At 37.3% G+C, this 23,283-nt stretch overlaps 1 protein-coding gene across 4 annotated transcripts in view; it reads right to left on the bottom strand.

Annotated features, from left to right (window-relative positions):
• Positions 1-23,283, bottom strand: part of KCNN2 (potassium calcium-activated channel subfamily N member 2) — a 70,265-nt gene that overhangs the window by 2,013 nt on the left and 44,969 nt on the right. For 2 of the 4 annotated variants that reach the window (XM_042015261.1, XM_042015263.1), the window contains 5 exons: positions 21,996-22,137; positions 8,522-8,632; positions 5,933-6,060; positions 3,454-3,462; positions 1,347-1,416 (listed from right to left, as the gene is read on the bottom strand). In XM_042015261.1, the coding sequence (XP_041871195.1) occupies positions 1,347-1,416; positions 3,454-3,462; positions 5,933-6,060; positions 8,522-8,632; positions 21,996-22,137 (460 nt within the window). The remainder of the gene's footprint in view (positions 1-1,346; positions 1,417-3,453; positions 3,463-5,932; positions 6,061-8,521; positions 8,633-21,995; positions 22,138-23,283) is intronic. The other 2 variants (XM_042015262.1, XM_042015264.1) reach the window with 1 other exon arrangement.

Genomic DNA, 23,283 nt, shown 5'->3' with positions numbered 1-23,283 from the left:
AGTAAAAACTCAATCGTATGCTTTTCTACTTCTGCATTTCCAATCTATCTGGCCTCTACAAAACACTGTTTGGATACAGCAAATATATTCAGTGTACTTTAAAATGACACAATGGTCAGTAAAAATGTAATCTGAAATGTGTTATTTCATAGGGACTTGGAACTGGTTAAAAAAAATGGCTAAATGTCTGCCTCCTACAGACTGAGACTTCAGATTATTTAAACTAGAGTAAAAACTGGATGTAATTCAGTAGAAAAAATGGTTGAAATTTATGAACCATCCAAAGGAAAGGAAAATTAATTGAATGACTACCTGAAGTGTAAACCACTTCAGTATCAGGTGAGTGTTATAACCCATTTCTCTGCCTCCTGTTTCAGGGTGCTAGCATCATCCTTGAATAGTCTTGTATCCTACACAAAATAGTATCTTAAAAGTCCTTATTAGCTGCCAGAAGCATTAGACTGAACGGTATTTTCACCTGAAGTTGTCAGGTGGTTCTGTAAAGCAAGAGGGGAATGAACACTGAAGAGTTTAATCATTGCTTTGATGCACTTGAAATCGAGGAGGATTTTGAGGTAAATGAAGAGGTGTACAAGAAACCCTTAGGAAGAGCCCATTAATGCTTCTAATGTTGCCTCAAACTAAGCTCACAGTAACTCTTAAATATTAAGATCTAATGAGAAATCCAAAATGCTATCAGCTCAGACCTCTAGCTTCCTAGTTATTATATATTTATGAAAAATTCTAACAACAATAAACAAGCAGTTTGCAACTGAATAGCCTCTTTTACCTCAACTCAAATGGTTTAAAAAAGATTTTAAAAGCCTTATGATATACTGGCAAAGTAGGCAGCTATTATTCATTATAAAAACTTAAATAAATCCAGATCTAAATTTACTTATCTAAAGTTACTGCTGCATAAGACAACAGGAACAGAAAACCAGATCCTCTAATTCCAGTCAAGAGGCTATGTACTATGGTCTGTGATGGCACAGTCACTGTCACCATATGGCGTATCTCCTTACTACACAGCACTACACCACTACGGCCCACTCACAGTTCAGCATTTGCCATGACCACTGCAGTCACTTCAGGAGGTCTCAGGATCAGTCTCTTATTGTGACGTCTTTTTCAAATGTACAAAAAAATAAATAAATATGGCACATTCAAACTTTCATCAGGATGTTTCTTTCAGTAGGTACTACCACAAAACACACACATATTTTCACTTGCTACAAATAACAACCTTGTTAACAAGATTTGCACATATAATGCACACCATTTTCACTTAAAAGCGCTTCATTTTGAAAGAATGAATGTTGAAACAACAGTAACTGCCTACTAACCTTTGCCAGGTCCACCAAAGTGTTGGCTTGATCATTCAGTTTCCTTTGTTCCATTTTTACACTTCTTAATCTAAAAAGTGGAATTTTAAGTCAGATTTTTTTTTGTATGAGGTCATACTAGGATTTCTAAAGAGCATGCACAAAACTTACAAGAGCAAATAACTGCATGGACAATGCCTTGACTACTTTGTGTAGAGTCATAATCGGTCATGTGCCTGCTACAATGAGAAGCATGCTTCTTCAACACCGCAAAAAAGGAAAGAGCAAGGAAATGTGATGTCCTCAAGAATACCATTTGCCATGGTCAAAGTTGAATTCAAAAAGGAAGATAACAATTTATCCAGACTACATGAAAGAAAGCCAAAACATTCCTCAAAGCCTCAGTATCGTGACAAGTAGATATAGGAAGAAACATAAACCAGAAGTTTTTTGTCATTATTATTGTAGTAATCAAGAATCTTCCCATGCCTACATGACTAGATACAGGTATTAGCCCTGTTCTGTCGGAAATGGATTGGGTTAGCAGTGTTGGAACCTGATGAACATACAGTGATAAGTGAGTTTCTCCTTACTTTAAACAGAACTTCCATCTGACCAGCAGCTAAATGACCAACATGCTTGCCAATACATTTGGTTTTCTTAGATAACGTGTGAATCTTAATATGATTACATTTTAAATTTACATCAGACATTCTTTTTCAAAGCACTATTTAAACTACAGCATTGAAAAACTATGAAAGAAGCAGCAAGGGTATATATTTTTTTTTTGATGCATACCTATCTACATTATTATTAGATATGCACATTCCTTACAAGATATAAACATGACCTTTCTTATATATTCCCTGATACAAAGCCCATGTTTTCCAGATTAACTGCTAGAGGAGTGGTTTGTAGATCTGATTTTCACAAACAGGCAACTTCTACCATGAATAATTTTTTCAACATCTCATAGTAGACCCATACTCGAGCTTTCAATGACTTTTCTGGCTGTTCTAGAGCAGGAAATAGGGTTTTACAAAACCAAGGTATCAATTTATAAACAATGTGTGACAAGATACCACTTCAGTCTATCAGTATGTCAAGGGCCAACCAAAATAACAATTTGGTTAGCTGTTAAATGGAACTAAGTTCGGCAGCATTTTGTGGAAGGTGGCTTGCTAATGCATTCTCTGCCCATTTCTCAGTGATGGTATTACTTAGAAAGTTAGTTTAAAGAAAGCCTTCTAGAAGGTATTTCAAAATCAGAAAGTTTCTTTCATATCTTTAGTTTACAAGCATTTCCTTTCATATCTAGGTTAACTGCCATGAGGAAGTAAGTTGTGGAGAGTGAAATATCATTTAAAAATATCTTTAAAATATAAATGGCAATAACTCTGTTAAGGTAGAAATTAATTGACCACATAAAACTGGCATTCCAGCAGCTTGTTACTGGAATGTCATGTGCTCTTCTTCCACTGCAAGCTTCTTTCAGAGCATGACATAAATGCAGACTTTTGGAATGGTGTTTCCAGAGGCTGTGAGCTGGAGTTTTTCTAAAGCGAAAAATATGAAGGAGTCTCCAAGGTACAGAATTATATAATTACAGTCTCAGAACAGAATAATTATTCAAAAGTAATGATTTCACTGGAGAAGGACAACCCCAGTGTTTTGGTGACCATTCTCTCAAATAATCTGTAGAATATGTGTTTTCTGCTTTTCTTAAGATTCAATGACTCATCTGTTTGAACGTCAGTATTTTAATTTTAAAATTGCAGGAAGTCCATTGTTATTGTAGTAGTACCAGTACCAGTTGACACCAACACAATAATTCTTCATGATAACCAACCCAACACCTACCACAGGCTGTAAGAATGTATAGGTATGGCAAGTCTTTAGCTGCAGCAGCCGGATTTAAAGTAAACCAAAAGACTTTAATTGTTTAATTCATTAAAATAAAATTTTGATTTTATGAACTTCACTTATCACAGAAAAAGATCATGATTCTGGATCACGTTTCCATGGCAGCAATCAGACCACTGAAGTTCACAAATAAAAACTCTATTTTTTTGCATGCAGACAGTGGTAAATTCTTCAAGTTTAGAAAGGAACAGCTTGTACAACTTACTTCCGAGCTCTATTTTCATTTTGTTGAAAAAAAGACAAAACAAAAGAAAACAAAATGTAAAATATACTAAAACAACCAAATGAGCACAGTGGGCTTGATTCAGCAGGTGGAAAGTCCTAGGGAGTTGCTACTTCTTTCGATTAGTAGCTGCCTGAGGAGGAGTCTAACTCACTTGCATTCATGATGACGGAATCTGCAATATCTTCAAGCCTTCCCATTAACTATCATCTGTAGATTTTCTTATTCATACAATACATAACATGCCTTTTAATGATTTCGCCTTCATCTTACGTATCATCTGCATGAGCAGCAGAACACACAGATCAGGTGAAGGCATTTTAGAGCTGTGACCATGACTGTTATCATGATCTAGTCTGGTTTCTTTTATGAAATTGGCCCTGAAATGCCACTCCTTTTATTTTTGTCTCCAGTGAAATGGCTGGAAGGTGAAGGAGGGGTACCAAACAAAATTTAAGAATCCAGAAAGATGGAAAACTGTAAGTCACTTGAGAAAAGCTCAAAGATGTAAAAGGATGAAAAATTCGTTTGCATCCATCTACCCAGCTACAGGAAGAAAGCAAACTGCTAGTGCAATGTTTTCATCTATGGCACATTCTTCAGCATATTGAAAAAATTATCTTTTGTCTGTTTCTTAAATACAAAAGTTCTGGGGCGGTAGTGCAAAGTGGTAAAGGATAGAGAGAAATGACTAACACAGCTGTGCAGTGTAGCTGTCACAGCTAGGAAAAAATTACTACTGCCACCTTCTTCACCCCACCCGATTAATTCATTTTTAAGGGAGGTGCAGAACACACTTTATATCCTGCAAAGGTCTTCTGAGTTTGAGTGATATATAAAGCTGGAGATCGAGCCTGCTGTGCTTTTTAGATTATTTTCTGAACATATGTGCTCATACACACACAGACACATACACACATACACACAAAATAAATAGCAAAGTTAAAATGTTAAGGAACAACCTTTGCAATCAAGGATTCAAGTCCAGCAAGGATGCACATGACATGCCATCCTCTCCCCAGAACCCCTGCCACTCCCCTCCACCTCCCAATCCTTTAAGCTAAGACAGATGACCAAACTGGTATATAAAAATATACTTTTTATATTCACATAAAAATGCCACAACTTCTGTTGTCTTTTTATTCCTCAAAGTATTTCCACAATGACACAGTAACATTTAATCCTGCAAATTTGCTAAATATAATACAGTAATCAAGGTTTACAGAATACTTCGTATCTTAAGCTTAGCTACCTACTGCTTTAAAACACTGCTACGAAAGAGAGAAAGAATGATTGTCAGTCTAAATTTACTAATAGGACATGAATTAACCTGGCCTTCCCTTCCTGTCTTTCCTGCAAGATGCTACATAGATGTTCTTTTCGTCATGGATACTTCCTTAACATCTCTTCACTGCTTGGCTCAGACACAGACCTACACTCAAACCATCAGTTTGAAACTAAACTTATCTATTTACCTTTTCCCTATAACTAATGGGAACTATTTTCATAGGCTGTACAAATGGCTGCCTCAGGCTGGATGGGGATAACAAATAGAACAGACAAACAGGTCCTGACCATTCCTCAAAAGAATTCTGGTTCCCGAGGACAAAACTCTGGGGTTTTTTCCTCCCATTTAGTTCAAGAAATAGCAACCATTGTGCAATTCTGCTTGTTTTGATGTGCTTTATAATAAACACATACCACAAATTTTAGAAAAATACTTATAGTGTGGCAATACCATGGTACAGCTTAATCCTACTACTGGTTTTAAGTCACAGGCTTGTTTTCAGACCCTCAAGTTAGAGGGGAAGAACTCATTTGAGTAATTCCAGAGGTGCTCAAAGGTCTCAACTATTGGCATACACTCCAATTTTCTAGAAGAGATGTCAGGGGTCATAGCTGACATACCAACATTTGATATTATGCACTGAGAATATACAGTGGAAAGAGGCAACTAAATGCTGGTAGACCATGCCATGATACTTAATGAATATTCTTTTCATTAACTACTCTCTTTTATCACATCATTCTGATTTTAAAGTATTAAAACATCTACTACAAAGCAAAATTTTTTGAAAAAATTTTCTTCTGTCTATTTTACTTTGCATCTTACTGCTTGGAAGCAAATGCATAAAAACAAAGGATAGTCTCAGTGGCAAAGAACAAAAAAGTCTTAGATAATTCAAGAAGCACTGGAAACTTCTAAAAAACATTAACGAGTTTATATGGACATAAACTGCCTGCATACCTTTTTATTTTATTGTAAACAGATAATACAGTAAAACCTTATATTTACTTTACTCTGAAAGAAAATCAACCTCAAGAACAATCTTCTATGAAGGGAAGGGAATGGTGGACGAAGAGAAGGGAGAGGACAGGATGGGACTAAGAGTGACTGAGGGAGAAGGAAACTCATAGAGAGAACACCTTGAGAGGAAAAACAAAGCAAAATAGTACTTACTGATGAATAGCTTGCAAGAATTTGCGTTGATGTTTCCTTACTTTTGCATGGTCTATTTTTTTAACCAGCTTTGTGTTTTTATAAATTAACCATGTTTCCCTGAGTACATTGGCCGCTGCATTTTTCACCTGTTTAATAAAAGAAAAACACCAGGCTGACAAAAGTAGTATTATGTTATGTTTTCACTTTTCTGGTCCTAACTCATCCTAAAGCTTTTAAAATGCTGTCTTAACTATGGGAAGTGGGTACCTCAAGAAACTGCAGCACTGAGGGGAGAAAGCAACAACTGGACTAAGGGGACTGCTGAGCAATTTCCTTTTTATATAGATGTGAAATTGGGATCAAATATTTTTGCATCCAGGAATAATTTTCCCTCTTCAAAGAGTTGGAACTGTTTGTTGTTTATGGCAATACAAATTACAGCGAGGAAATACTCATGCATTATCTGTACGTTAATTAAGTGTATTTAATAGTATGATGACATTTCTCGCTTCTTCTATGGTTAGAACCTCTTAATTCTCTTAGCAATTTAACAGTCTTTTAAGCTTCCAGAGCCATTTGAACACTTTTTCCCTTTCCTTTTTTTTTTGGGGGTGGTTAGTTTTTATATTTGTTTCTTTTTTAACATTCTCCAAGAAGATGAAAAAATATGTTGTCAATTAACATGGGCAGAGTTCTATTTAAAAAGTGCTTTGCCTTTTTTTTCAATGAGGCTTTCCATAAAATATTGAAGGTAAGAGTACCTAGAGTTCTCTTTTTAGGTCATACAGAAGTTTCAAGAGTGCTTAAAAACATACAAATAATTTGAATGCAATGTTGATTAATGATGGAATGACTAGGTTACTTACAAATAAAAACTGGCCTAACTATTCACCTTTATTTTCCGTCCCTCCAGCTTTATGTCATGCCAGTAACTGCAGTGTTAGAGCTAAGTCAAGGGCTAAGACATTGCAGGAATGTCATGCAATAGCTCTGCCCAGCAACAGGTCACCCCCAACCTGGCACCTGTAAGTGTTGGAGAACCTTGTCCTGTCTTCAGTGAAAGCACAACCACATAGTGAGGAGGTTTAGAGACCTCCTCACAATCCCTAAGCAGCCCTTGCACTTCCACAAGGTATCGCTGTCTCCAGGCCGTGAGGAAAGCTCCCCATCACCTGCATGATTTGTGACCTGCTGTGCATCTTGGATTTCTTTGCTTGGTTTGCTTTTCACGTGCTGTGAGTTTCATGAGCTTGAAGGTATGAAAGTACCACTTGGATAAAGTATTAGACTAACACTGAGATTTATATGAAGGTGAACAAAATAAACTTCAGAAGGCATAAATAAATAAACACCAGACTCAAAATCTGGCCAATCTCTGCAAGACATTTTGGGCTCAGCTCTCAGATAACCCTAGAAAAGTAACTGTGTTAGGAAGGGACAAATTGTTTTCTGTGGTCTAGTATCAACAAGACCGTAACTGACTGCAATAGGAGTGTTAACCAACAAGCTCAGAAAGCCACTTTGTGTCAGAGACCCTTTATACCTATATAAGAACTGTCTTCCCACACATCCTTAGTCTTTCCCCACTGTGACTGCTTAGAGGAGATACAGGCTGTTAGTGGTGAGCAGCACAGAAATGAGAGAGCCAGCACAGACAGAGCAGTGTTTTGAGAAACACAGCATGTCGGGATAGGACAGGGCTCTCTGCTGCAGAGCTCCCTGGAAGTGCAGCGCTGCAACGCTGCATGGAGCTGTACCAGGGCAGTCACCCTCCTCCTTGCCGGGAGCAGAACTACTGTCTCCATCTTAGGCATTGACATCCCTCTGAACACATTGGTAAGGAGAAACTCTGCTGAACTCCTGTTGTGATTAAAAGGACCTTTGTCCCCACATTGGCTCTTCTCAATAATGAAGACTAAACAAGTTGAGTGGACTGTACAGCTACTACTCACTTGTTCCCTCAACACTGACCTGCTTCATTTGAGCATTCATTTCTACTTCTTTGCTGCATTTTCTTTCATTTAAAATATTTCTTTGAATACCAATGATTTCTATTTTTTCAATAACAATCTCTTCTAAAAATAATATAAACAAACATCTTTCAGAACCCTTCAGCACTGTGTGCTGCTAAAAATAAACCATGCGTTGTGTACAAAAAGCAATTGGAAAGACTGCCTCACTCACAAACCCTGAAACGTTGTTTTCTTAAGAACATCTCTCATAGCTTGAAATTCTTGTTTTTAACTGTTATTTCACCTATTTTAGCTAAAAAAATTGTATTTTCATATGCCACATAGCTTTTGGTTTAATACAGTAGTCTAGTTTCACAGCAGGTAAGCGCTGTGAAACTAGACTATTAACTAATTAACACCAACTACCTTCCAGTTACAAGAACCCTCTATACAATATTGAAATCCTCAAAATTTTTTGACACCTTGCAGTTGCCCTCAATTTAGAGATGAACTTAAGGCATTCAATCTCTAATCTTTCAAAATCACACCCATGATAATGTTCAGCAGGGGTACCGAGAAGGACACTACTTAAAAAGAAATGCAGAAATAAATACACAGTATTCCTTTTCAGTTGTGAATATAAAGTGTGACTTACTCTTTTAGTTAGCTGGGTGTCCATCATGAAATTATGCACATGTTTTTCAGCTTTGGTAAGTTCTAACTTCCTTGCCACCACAGCTACCACCAGTGCAGTGCACCCAGCACCCTGAAAACAATAAAACAAACCCCCAAGATGTTACTACTGCATTTTGCAGAGTTTTTAGAGGAAGTTTCTCCTTTCCTGTAGAAGTATGGCAGGCATCAGGTGATTCATCTCAGGTAAATACAGTCAACATGCTACAGCTATTTAATTTCAGAGTAATATGAAAAGTCAATATTTACAGGTTGGTAAACTGTCAAGGCACCAAAATAATTAGTGAGCATCATTATTTCAAAGTTCTGCTTTTCCTTTTCTTTCCTGCAGGCGTTAAAAATTTGAACATGTCCCATTTCTAATGCATAAATAAAGGGGGTGATAAAAATAACTTTTTAAACCCAGAATGTTAGTAACAGAGCACCCTGTTCTTAAAAATTTTCTCAAGGTTATAGCAACTGCTAAAGAGAAAGTAAGATTAGATTAGTATTTGGCAACACACACACACAAAAGAAAAGTTTCTTAGGATTTTCTGTAGGGCCTAAAAATAATAGCAAAATTAGTATTTACTCACTTTAGTATATTTTCCTGTTGTTTTGAGTCCTTCAGTTATGTTTTCCTATATTATTTCTGCTTATCTTATTACCATATAAAATAGAACACACACCCAGGACCATGTCTTCAAACCTTGGAGAAAATACCAATTTTCTAATTTGTGCTGTGTATATGTCTGCACATGCATGTATATACATGGACACACATGTCCACAACAGGCTAATGCCAGAAGGTTCCTGTCTCTTTCAAATGACAGTGCCTTTATCAGCATCACAAATTTAAACACTATTGTATGGGCCGGGTGAAACGGAAAGGAGGCTAAAATGAGCCAAGTAATAAGAAGCACTGTCAATTATACACATCTAGAGGTATCATTTACTTTACATTATTTGTAAATTCTGCTGCCTTAGTATTTTGTTTTTATAAACAAATTTTTACAGGTTCTTTTTAAAAAAAGTATAGCTATCTCATTAAATACATGAGGGTGTGTTTAACTTGCAATTCCAATCTAATTCTAATCTGTTTAACATCATTTCAATCTAGTTCTTATTGCATTTGTGTCAGTTACTCTCCAATATAAAGCAATCTCTCATTGTCCATTGAAGCTTAACACATTTTCATTCACAGAGCTTTCTCCTACTCATTCTGTATTTCTCTCATAAATTTATTCTCTCTCTATCCCCCACATCTATAACTGCCTTACCAACTCCAGAAAATCCAGAAGAAATCTCAGAATTTAGCTTTCGAAATACAAAATCCATTAACAAACACATAGAGACTGCAAAATGATTAACTCATTGGAAACCCCTTTTCACACAATGTCCTTAAAAACCTGAATTTTTTCTCTCTGTGTACTTACTGAGGCACACAATGAATTTTGTGAAAGCCTTTGTTTCTTCATTTCCCTGGTAGATTGCTCCAAGAAATCCATCCAATTCCTTTCAAGCACCTAATTTTCTACAATTAGTTCTCATCTTCCATCCTCAACAGCTCTCAGAATTCCTTCAAATGAGTTGCTCATAACTTTGCTGCATTTCCTGCTTCTCTCCTGTCCTCAATACTAAGCTTTTGCTGTTCTCTATCTCTCTTTTCTCCAGTCCTGTGATGATGGAAGTTCATGGGAAATTACTTGAAGTTTTGCTCTCACCATGAGTCAAAATGGTGCTAAAAATTCCCTTGCTTCTCCAGACCCCATTAACAGTTAAAAAGGAAGAAGACAGGCCATACTGTCTTAAGCCATGCAGCTTAAGACTAAATACTCCAGGAGTCCACTGAGCCTTCTGAGAAGAGGACTAGACAGGAGATGCTCTAACATGTCCTACCTCCCCAGAAAACAGACAGCACTCTTTAAGTCTTCTTCCTGTCAAGGGAGATGCTAATATGCAGAAGACTTCTCTGTAGGCAAATAAATTAATAAATTACCCCATATAATACCAAGGAAATGAAGATAAAAGCAGACATCTTTTGGTTCAGTATGTCAGGAAAACCAGGGGCCAGATCTTGATATAATGACATAACTGGAGTTCTGCTTGCTAACAGCAAGAAAGCTAGAATGGAAATGAGCTTTTTAATACAGACGCCACTGGCACAAAACACCTGTTTAAGCCAATTTACTGGGGGAGAGAAATACTAGCCCATTCTTTCCCAGTTCCCCTCAAAAATACTAGAGGAATGGTGGCAGGCAAAAGAGTTTGGTTTGAGGCAAAATCATTCCAGCCTTTGTGATTAAGTCTCATGCTTTTTCAAAGTGGCACAGCAGCTGTAAGGGCCAAGTGCTGTTAAAACCAGCAGTTTTAAGTCTCACATAAAATATACTGCCTGCAGCATCACAATGCTGTCACTGGCAAACTGTGACAACCACCTCTATGATGAACATAGGCTCTTTTAGTATTTCTCCAGAAGTAGGAAGTATTATACTACCTGCCTGTTTACACTTCACAGTACTTTGAAGAAAAAAAAATCACTCATAACAGCTTACAACAATGACTAAAATGCCACTTAAACTACATGATGCTAATTAATACTTTATGTTACGGTGATCTGCAGTATTACATGACTCCCCTAAAAATCTCAACATCCTTAAAAATACTAATAAAGTGAGAATGACTCAAAATTGTAGAAATTAAATAGAGGCAATACAGTTACTTTAAAAAATGGTAGCATTGTATGTATGATACTTGCCACAGTTTTTGAATATGCTGATTGATAGGAAAATCAGTAGGTCAGCTTGTATGCTGTTTATTTGTTATATCAATACTATGCAATGCAGCAGCTATTTATATATTAAAATTACTCAATCTAAGTAAAAGATTGAGTAATAATTATTTCAACTGCAGGAGGGGTTTTCTAGAGAATAAAATTCTACAACGTCTTATATTTGATTACTGCATTTTATAACTTTCAACATCATTGTTTTTATCCTGTTTTAAAGTAAATAATTAAGTAAATCATTGCTTCAAGCTCTTGTTCAGGAGAATTATATATAAGATGAAGAAAATGAAAAAGGCAGGAATGTATATATTTTCAAGTATCAAAGCACCAATCAATTCTATTTGGAATTCACACTCCTTAGTCAGCTGCCTGACCATCTCCTGCATTACAGAGTTATTGCAGTGTATTTTGGCTTGGTAAGCAGCCTGACTTTAAGGGCACTTAGGACAGAAATTATTACAACACATGCAGACAGTGTAAGCAAATTGATCAAGCCAAAGTTAAGGTTTGACTACATCGTTCATTTGCTCCACTTAATGGAAACAGGCAATAACAGAATTAACCATCCATTAATTTGATGGTGTTCAAGTATTCTATGATCAAGCATTTGCCGGCAACCACCAGTTTTAAAAGCTGATGTACCTGAATGTTTCTATTTTTCAGAGAGCATGTACTAGCTGAATGAAATTATCTACTAAAGCATGAGAAGATTTAAGAACTGTGATCTAAAACAACAAGATCAGGACTCTGCTGATGAGCTGAGCAATGCCTATTTCCTGTTTGAAAGGATTGGAAGTTGAAGCACATGAATTTCATCCTGAATGCACAGTATTTCTTGCTTGATATGAAGTGTAGCATATTAGTCTACAGTAAAAGCAAGAAGTCTGGAAATAAACATATCCTCAGTCTTCAACTGAGCAAATCAACAAACTCTGGCCTCCACAGTGGCATGAGATCTCTGATGGTGATGTAGAATTTGCATTTGTGAGCAGTACAACCTTTAGCATAAGGTTCACAACCCTTTACATTGGATAGAACTCGTCTTGATTGTCAATCTGTCTAGCTGTTGTCCCTTATGAAAACACTTTGATTTGACTGCAAACAACTTGAGGACATTCTTTGTATCTTTAATGCTAAATGTGGTGTTCCTGTTAAGGACAAAGAATGATGCCTAAAGTTCAAATGCTCATGCAGGCAAGCAACAATCTGTGAAAGCCATTCTCCAGTACCTTCTTTGATGCCTAGAATCCAAAATGAGTTTCCCTGATAGAAATGTAAGTAGAAGTCTATATTGGCATTTGTCATAGGTTAGCAAGCATAGTCCCGGAAGGGATGTCCTTGCTAAGGGGTGCTTACAGTTTCCTCTGGGAACTGATAGAACCTATCAGCTGGCCAGTTTGAATATGGACAATTCTTTAAGCCACTTAAAGTTGTGATCACCTCTGTGATCCACACTTAAGAATAGGCAAACGCCCCCTCCAAGCTCTCTCTTGTTTCCGGCGCTGGCACAGGTGGCTGCGGGCCCCGTGTGGGGGCCAGCGGGCCCGGCCAGGCCCTGCTTGGGCCAGGCTGGGCCGGGCCACGGCCATCCTGAAGCCATGGACCTGTTCCAGCCGTGGAACCCCCCCACTGCCTTGCCGTGGGCAGCCGGAGCGGCTTGGCTCTCCCCCCTCTCCACTGCGATGAGAAACATTCAACATTCCAGCTGCAAAGCTGCAAGGCCGAGGTGAGATTAACCCTTTTATTGTTGTGAAGAGCTGAAAACCCTAGGGAAGAGAGAGAGGAGATGCTTAAAGCTGAAATTCTCTTGTGAAGCTATGATATATCAGAGTATCCTGTTGTAATTCCATGAAGATCTGGGGGTTGGAGTGTTCAACTCGTAAGCAAAAGCACCTGTGCTGAGATAGGCAGATGCTGACGCAGCTGTAATTTCATGAGAAGTTTGGACAGGGAGAGATGAACCAGATGAGGACTTTTGCTCCAAATGGGAAAGGAGAAACCTCAGTTCCTAGAGATGCTCCCAGAGACAGTCCTAACAATGAAGATGAGGAAGACCCTTTGCTCCCAGGGAAGGAGAAGGGCCTCTGTTTTTTGTTTCTGAATGGCTCAACCTTAAAATTGTACCCCAAAAAACTTCAAGAGTGGACCCTCGAAAGCAGTTGCAGGAAAAGCTGCAAGTCGGGGGAAGGGACTCACATGCGAGCAGAGAGACTCCTCTTCCTAAACGGACTGAACAATATTTGGAAGTGGGCGGCTGTCTCGTTGTGATACTGTTTTCATAGCATGAGCAAGAAGAGACTTCTCTTTCTAAATGGACTAAACAAGGTTATTATGGAAGTGGTAAACAGACTGAACATCTTAAGGGTTGTCTTTTCACATTGTCAGTGGGAGAAGGGAGGAAGGTGGGGGGAGGAGGAGAGTTCTGAAGGTGGTATAATTTTTTTTTTTCTTTTTTTCCCTCTTTTAGGTCTGTTAATAAACTGCTTTATATTCTTTCAAGTTTGGTGCCTGCTTTGCATTTCTCCTAATTCTTATCTCACAGCAGATAAACAGTAATGAGTATTTTGGACCAAACTACGACACTAAATTGGTGTTTCCGCCCGGTTACAAACCGAACCCGCGACAGCATTTTACTCATATATACTTAGGCACTTGTTAAACACTAGCAGGATAATAATTTTCTCAGTTACATAAGCCTAAATGATGACTGATACTCCTTAAAAAAATGAATGGAAGGCTGGACTAAATTGAGGGGGGAACAAATAATGTCATCAGGCACTGATGTCAAGCCCATGCTATTTGAAAAGGGAAAGAGAAGAAAGGTGAAATTAATTGTATTTTAAGTTATACTTTAAGCTTAGCAACTGAACAAAACGCTTAAACATGACTTTCAGATAAAAGCATGATTATTACTTGGTGTTATCTTTCACTTTACCCTCAGGCATCATAAATTGCAACTTTTCCTATCTTCTGCACAATGTCTCCTCTTGGCACTTAGTCCTGAATTATTGCAAGCCTCCTTTCAACTGGTTCAACAAAGCCAACTATGTCTTAGACACATCAGAGATTGCTGCAATGGTTATTTTCTTTGCCTGTCATTCTTATGATGTTATTTTGCTCTGTGTTGATGTAGTCCCTTCTCCATGGCATCATATACAGAACATTTGCCCTCAGTTGCAATTATTTTATGACTCCTCATGGATTTTAGCTCTAATAAGCTCTTCCAGACAAGATTCTTTGCATCACCTATTTACTTAGTAAAAGCTCTCTAGAAACACATATAAATCTAAAATACAGTTTTCTTTTAAAAGCTTCTCCTTTTTTGTTTAGGATTTTACTTACTACAAAGCCTAGCAAAACTAGTGAAGGTACGTCAGATTCTGGTACGCCAAGACCATTTGTTCTGATCCTACATAATTCTTCCATTCTGTTTGCTCTACGGGAATGGTAAACTGTTCAGTAATTTGGACTATTTATTTCTATTCTCTTTATACAGTACTGGTATCAACAGGATCAGGTGTTAAGAGTCCTGAAGTGCTACAGGAATACAAATAAGAATAAAGGTTGTAGGTCTGTATTATCCAGCTACAGTGTGCACATCATACTAGACCTGACTTTGCCTTTTCCTCCTTGTCAAAGTTATTCATCAATATACTTACTACATACCAGCTGAGATGCCTTTTGCAGTCCAATCACAATCCTCTGTCCTCCTCACTCATGCAACCCACCCTGAGCTTTCTGCTGATGTCAGCACAACCACCATATCAAAGCTGACTAACTGAAAGTTACTACAGAGAATTTCACATTATGGTAAACCACAGCTGACACAGCCATAGCAGCTGGAGTGAAAAAGCTGGCATATCCCAAAGCACAGAATGAAAATGTGCTTATGGAATCCAGATCAAGACCATGCCTTTACTACCACTCACAAGTGCTGAGACTGAGGGTTCACACTGCTGCAATAAGAGTGATTGCAAAACTGCAGGGTTCAGACTTCAAGTCTAGCAGGTACTCGCATCTAACATTCTCATCAAGGTTCAGTTTTACTGATAGCCAGAGAGGTGTATTCAATTCTTCAATCAGAGTTTATCTAAGGCAAATAAAGCCTTAGCAATGGCTGCATTTTCAGTTAGCATTGAAAGCAGCATTTAGTCAGTAGAGAAACCCTGTTGTCTTCTAAGTACATGCCTCTGGCATTGTCACTTGGTTCTTTTTTTGGTAAGGTTTCAAAACACCTTTACAAGACAACAGTGAATTGAGTCACTCCTGCAACCACCTGAAGGTTATATACATGCCTGGACAGTGCTATCAGTGAGAAGGGAAGCAACACTGAATCAATGCCTCAGCTGAAAGTCTCCTGGCATCTCTGGTTTACTGGACTGGAAGTGAAGTGCAATCTTTAGTGGTGTAGGTGTCACAAAAATGTCCTGCTATACTTGCCTGTAGCTGAAAGAAGGAAGTTGCCACATTTCTTGCTCACTTCCCTTGGGATCCACTGAGGGAGAGAGAAGGTGCGCTTTGCAGACATATGGTTCTGGTGGGAAATTTAGCTCTGCACCAGAAAAGGCACAATATTCCTCCTGCTGCTCTGCATAAAATGAAAATCCTGTAAGAATTTAAACAGGTATTTTGTTCATTTGGCTCTCTCAGAGGTGGACATACCAGGACCACCAGGGAAGGGAAAAAAAATTTAAAAAAAAATGTTGCTTGAAGTAAAAAAAAAAACAAAACACCTCTCCAAAACAAGACAGACAGAGGCTAGGGAAATGGTGCTGTATAAATGTGAGTTTGCATTTGTCACTGTTTACTGGGAGAGATGTGTAACCTTGCAAGACTGAAACAAAATAAGATGAGTAATAGGACAACAACTATGCCATCTCAGCCAAAAGGGTGATCCAAAATATCTTTGCATTATTTATACTTTCATGTATTCATTATTTGCCTGGCTACTACTGTCTTCATTGGAGTTTGTCTGCACCACATCTAGAACTTTACTGCAACATTTAAACTTCTGATCCATACAAGAGTAGACAAGCAGATTTGTTTAATTCTAATTAGACCATAAGGTTTTTAGCAATGTTGCAAAAATAAAAATTATGAAGACCATTAAATGTTATGTATAAATGTGAAATTGATTAAATACTGCCACATATAATAATGGGTAGTCATAGGTGAGGGTGAAGTAAACTTTTTGAGTAATGAAAGCTGGGTACTAGGAGAGACATCTGGGACAGCACGGGACATAATGATTTACACCATGAAGACAATATCTCTTCTACAGGGGAATGTATAAATGATTGTAATGTTAACTCAGAGAAGCCCAACAATTGAACATGCCCTGGTGACTAGGGCTCTGGTAAACCTTCAGTGGTCATAACAGCTAAAACACCCCTGGACTGTTTATCCCAATAAGTATAAAAAGCTTTATGCTGACTAAGGGTTGAAGTCTAATTTCATTAAATGAGCAGGCTTAACAGGCTATAAGACTGATGGGAAATATCACTTTAATAATTCCGGGTGAAAGCTACCAGTGTTGCTCTTGTTCATCACCAAGTTTCATGACAATATGTGTAAAAGTATACGAAAACTGCTGCACTAAATTTGAAGTTATTGCAGATGAAATTACATTTTCTCAGAACAAAGAAATTTTGTCGCAACAGTCATCATCTCCAGTGATACCTACATAAACAAAGACAGCATGAGACAACTGCTGCTCATTCCAGCCAGGAACTAACTGCCTTTGAATTTGCTGAAAGGCATCCATAACTAGATCTAAGTGAGAAACAGTTCCTGTGCCCTCTGAAACTTCAAGAACGTCCCTGGTCTACTGGTACAAACTAAAGACCTTCTGTAGAATCTTTTTTTCCCTTAATTTTTCTAATTTTGAAAGATGGTGAAACCCTTCAAGAGATGTTGTTTACTCAAATGGAGTAGAGCCTCTGCCATTGTCTCACTTTTCAGATTACTGCCCTCTCAACCACTACTTCAGGGATCATGTTTTGAAGCTTCTCAACTTGATTTTGATAATTTATTTTTCTTTGCTTCAGTTAAAAGTTTCCAACAAGCCATAGCCATAAAATAATCCCAAACTATGTTTTTTTCCTACAGAAGTTTCTATTTTTGCAATTTTTTGTGCTGCAACAACAATAAAGGAGATGACAAGTTTCTCAGCAGCCCAACTTTTAATAGCTGTATCCCTAAGAATTCAGGCATCATTAACTGTCTTCTCCATATAAAATTTCTGCTCAATACATTGTCTGCTTAGGTTGTACTATGCTAGAAGGAACAAACGATCTCTTCTAAATCCTGATGTCACTTGTATTAATTACTGAATTATAAGAACCAACTGAATTAAACTCTAGCATGTATCTGAGACATGGACCCAAGATGCTATCAATTCATATGAAAAGCTTTTCATATTTTCTGCACTCTCACAGAAGTAAAAACTGAGCAGTGTTCTAGATTTTTGAAATATCCTCTTATCCACAGATAGCACAGCAGTTAGTGCTCTAACTAGAACTGATCATACCTTTTCAGCTTTCAGAGTGTAATTCAAAATACACTTCTGTGTTTCATAAACCATTATGTTTCTCCAACACACTACACAATTAAACAATGTGAACAAAAGTTTTCAGAAAATCACACAATGTTTTAGACATTATTCTGCACAGTAATTTACAACCTTTTTTGTACATTATCCATAAAGTTATATAAAATAATTTTCATATTTGATTGCTCAAATCTGATGTTTATGTTATTTTTCTCTTTTTCAGGACTCATCCCAGAAGACATGCAGACAATGTTAACTCCGCAGTTAGGATCTATTTGTTTTTCTCCCTCTTTTTCTTACAGTCTAGCAACAATTAAATTTCAAAGATTTTGCTACCAAGAAAAAATAAGACAGTTATAAGACAGTAGCAGTAGAAATTGCTACTCCAAGTGCCATGTTCCTCTTTTAGATAGTTTTCTGTATTTATTGGTAAGACCCGGCTGTCTATAATTACCATTCGCACAAACATCAAAATTTAGCCTTAGATGAAGAGTCCTCTATTCTCACAGCAGAAACACCTCATCCTCATCACTTTTTTAATGATTCATAGGAAAGAAACTGTGATTGTTTAGAACTAAATGCATACTTTCAAAGGACATTAAAACCTTCAGCATGAGAAGATTTAAAATGAGATCTTATTAATTTTTGATTCACAATTTGGAACTAATAAAAACTATCGTCCCTAAAGCCAGATTGTAAGCAACGACTGCATTGTAACTACTCTAATAAGAATTCATCTACATTGAGTGGTCTTCAAATACTGTAGCTAAAAGATGACACTTAAAATTTTTGCAAGAAAAAATGCTAATCTTTCCCACATCTATTGTACAAATTTAAGAAACTTATTTATTTTTTTCTTTCATAGGCCTAACAATCTCTTTGAAGTTCATTTCAACAACAGAAGCAACTAAATTGTAATTTCCACATTAACAAACAAATACTTTGAAACAACATATATTTCATTTAAAGCAAACTTCATCAAGCTATACCCAACCAACTGCATCCTGTGACAGGACAATTGCATTTCATCTATTCCTCTCTATCCTGTTCTGAGAACAGTGACACCAGCTGTATTTTTATCCATCCATCACACTCTTGTAGACCTGCCTAATGTATACAGAGGGCAGAGGATACATTTGCCATCGATTTATAGTCCACCTGGCCCACAGTCTACTACTGCTGCCTAGTGAAGTCTCATTGGAAGAACACTGGTAATTGAGTTGAGGCATCCAGTTCAGTTTCACTTGCTTGTCTCTAAAACATCTCTGCATTGACCCATCTTTGTATCACTCTGTGTCAGTATTTTCAGAAAAGTTTCATATATTTAAGTGCTTTGCAAGATCAAACTGTAAATTGTTCATATTTTTTCACCGCTTGCCTTCTTTGTTCACAGGGTTTTTTGAGGGTTTTTTCCCCCAATTTCTCTAATACATTAAAGAGACTTCTTTGCTATCTTACTCTCAAGAATTCTCAAGGCATTTTTCTTTTTGTTATAATTTGAATATATGTAAACATTTTCCTATTTTCCAGCAGTGTGCATTTGTAGAATTTAAAAGATGTCACTTGATACCAGTGACTCCAGACAGCAGTAGTTACAACTTCAATAGCCAACACAGCTTGGTGCCACCAGCACACTGCACAAAGTCCACTTCCCAGGCTGGACTACAAGGCAGAGTTCAGCCTGGGCACTCCCATTTCCATTGCACAGAAAGCAATTCCTAAGGCAGAAGTGGCAGGACAGACAGGGCACCCGGGCCCTTCCTTCATAGGGATCAAGACACCAAAGGAGGCTTCCATGGGCACCAGTTCCACAAAGCCAATCTTAACTCTTCAGTGGTCTGTATAACTACTCTGGTATTCACAAGTACTTCTATTTATTCCCCCTTCCATCCTGAGCAAATACTCAGTGGTATTTGGTATTGATCACACAATCCAGCAATGTATTTGCTGCTTCAGATACTAGGGAATTACACTTTACCTCTCAAAATCAAATATACACTTTTATTTTACTACATCCATTCAACCATTACCCTTGTGTATCTTTCAATTAGACCATCAATTGGTCCTACTGAAATAATAATCACTAGGTCTGCTCTTTTAGGATCTATATTTTCCACAACGAACATTAATTAGTTACTGTACAAGTTTCAGAAGAGTAATTGGTTTTAAAGAATGATATTCAAGACCTGTAAGTTTTTTGGTATTGCAGGTTACGCTAGAAGAGAGTTCATTATTATATTCACTGTGTCATACTCCATAATGTGCAGATTCTTTACAAAAACAAAACAAAACAAAAAGCAACCCCCCCAAAACCCAGAGTAATTTCAGCATCTGACTTTTCCCCATTGTTCCATTTTTCTTCTCAAAGATGACATAAATGTGAGCAGTGGTGAGGCTTTCACTATTGTTTTATCTATCGTAACACAGCAGCTAACTGGCTCATTTTTTTGTTAAAAATGCTTTCTGTCTCTGGAGATGTTTATCCCAAATTCATTACCACGACATCCTGATTGGAGCCTTTGTTCTTCCAAAGCAGCTGCAGAATTTATAATCACTAAAAACACCCAATTAGAGACATGAAGGTATCATCCACACATTTTACAAGTCTACCAGTTGTGAAAAAGAGATGCCAATGTGTGAAAATGATGTGTATAAATCCATGCTTGAGTTTTTCAAGGAAGCAATGGAAGCGACTCTATATCAGGATTCTGTCCTCATTCTACAATCCCTGCACTGCAAGGTGGCAATAAACACGGATCTCCATCTCTTTCCCTAGTGAATTTATGACCACATTTCATTCTCTCTGGCATCAATACCCAACACAAGAAGAGGAGTAAAGGCAAATACCCCAGAAGATGGCAGATTTGCGCTCACCCAACAGCTTCTAAAAAAGCCTTCTGAGTCATTCCTCTGCTTTTAGCCTGTACCTTCCAACTCCACTCCAAACTCTGTATTTAAGGAGATATGCATTTGCCACCTTTTGCAAAATTTATTGGAAGCCTTTATCAATAAAGGTCAAAGACCTGAAATCTATCAGGTGTTTTTAATTTTTTTTTTTTAAGCATTTGTAAAAAAATCCTTAAACATTACAAAAAAAAGTCCATTTTACTCTCTGGACATAAAATATACACTGATTATAAATTAAGATTTTACCAACATATCTACTCAAAAAGGGCAATGATTTGATAGCGTTTGCTTTCAGCCATAATCCCAATATAGCTGTTTTAACACAGGTACATATTGGAACTGCATGACTTATAATCAATGGCAAAAATTCAGAAGCAAGTATGTATCTTGTTGTTACATACAGTACATATATGACAATCATTCAGCCTTTCTCATTCACAGGGGCATTTACACAGAAGTTGATAGAAATAAGAGTGGCAGAATCCAGAACTTGTCTACATCTAATTTGCTGTAGATCTGTGTAAATTTCCCCAGCATTACAATTCATTGCCTTACTCCCTACCCAACTTTGATCAAATGGTGCAGTACAAAAAAATTAAAACCGGACATGAAATACACTTAATAAATATATACTGAGTATGCATGACCTAACAATTCCTGCAAAAAAAAGAGCAAAAGCTCTTACTGCGCAAATTGCACAACATAACTCCAATTAAAGTAATGGAATGCTATAAATAATAGGTTATTAGACTTGTAAGAAATAGAGTAGAAAACTATGCTCAAACAAAATACTTTCAAGAGTTTAGCCACCATCATGTCTCTTTGTGAATAACTTAATTTTAAGAAACAAAAGTAAGAACTGAAGATCCATTATTAGTACTGGTCCAATTACACATGCTCAAAGATGATTAAGATGGTATGATACCTTAACATTTAATGAAAGACTTTACTGAGATTTCTGAAGCTATGAATTATGTCGGGGTGGAATTTGTTTCTCTGTATTTGCTTACACTGCTACTAAATTTTTGCCTAAAAAACCCAAAAACTCCATTTCATTACCATGAGTGAAGGACTATGGGGATGGTCTGATTAAGCATACACTCTGCAAGCCAGCAGATAAATATTTCTTTATGACTACCAAAAGTTTTGAGATTAATTGCAAACGAGTAACAGCAAACGTAATCTCATAATCCAATTAATAAAGTCACTCACCATGATTCCAGTAAGTAAACAGACTCCTTTTCCACAGTATGTATTTGGTACCATATCCCCATATCCAATGGATAGAAAAGTTATTGAAATCAACCACATTGCTCCAAGGAAGTTGCTAGTAACATCCTGTTGGTCATGGTATCTGAAAATAAGAAGAAAACAATTTCTTTATCATGAAAACATTTGTTAAACTATTGTGCTCTCAGAAAAAAATTGCATTAACTGGTCATACAACCATTTTTGCATACAATCTCATTTTAAAAGCAGCTGTAAGGAATTAAACATAACTCAAATACAATTACATCAGCAGTAAAGAATCAGTAGGTATAAAAATAACCCCACCAGTAGAGACACTCGTGATGGTTTATAATTCAGTATTTTGTTATTATCAGTAAAATAGCAGAAATCTCTTTGTTTTTAGTAGAATCTCTTCACCGGGGCTACAGATCCTGGTAATACTCTGCAGTAGCATACAACACCAGTCTACTGGTGTCTGCTGCGGTCTGAGGCAAATATGAGAGTCAGAAAAGGTTGTGTGCAGAACCAGACAGCAGAGTACATCTTTATCTCCTTGTCCTAAACACAAGTCTATGACCAGAAATCCAGTCCTGAGCTAACATGTAAATGCTGACTTAGACAACCTATGGTCTTCCCTCTCCTTCTTCAAGTTAAAGATGAATAAAAAAGAATGCCATTGTATTTCTCACAATCAAAAGATATTTACCGTAAATCTAGCAAAAACTTCCTTTAGTGTTAAGTCAGCTATTATGTGAAATTTCATGATGTGCCATTTGTTGACTTAGTTTCAGTATTTTAGAGGAATATGTTCATTTTTTCCCTTCAAAAACCCCCCAAGTTCAGATTAATAATATTGTCCTCACATGACATATATACCTAATAGAATGTGAAGATATATTTTAGGTCTAAAAACCTGTTGTCACTATTTACTCTGTGGTGGGAAAAGAAATGCCTAACAGCCTAAAGTAGGTGGAATTTTGCTCCCTGGACAGAGCAGCTCTGCCACAGAGACTAATTGCAGCAGCCACTGCAGACTCAAGGTTGCCATCACCCCTGCAGCTTCTGTGAAGCCTCAAGCTAACTATATGCTGTAAGATTACCCAAGGGTATTATTTTAGCCAGTCCTTAAATCCGTTTCTCACAGGGGGTCACAGAGGGCCATATATGAATTTGTTCACAAATCCGTAAACAACCGGCTTCCCACAACTGAAATAACTGCTTCTGTTTCCCTCCTTTCCGGACCTCAGTCTCCATGACGGAGCAAGAATGC

This window comes from Corvus kubaryi, unplaced genomic scaffold (genome assembly GCF_017639235.1).
Source record: "Corvus kubaryi isolate FWS band 111438036 unplaced genomic scaffold, C.kubaryi_AGA036_p1.0 split3-37296, whole genome shotgun sequence".
NCBI classification, from domain to species: domain Eukaryota; kingdom Metazoa; phylum Chordata; class Aves; order Passeriformes; family Corvidae; genus Corvus; species Corvus kubaryi.
Note: the sequence above shows the minus strand (reverse complement) of the source record. Positions and strands in the feature narration are given on the sequence as shown.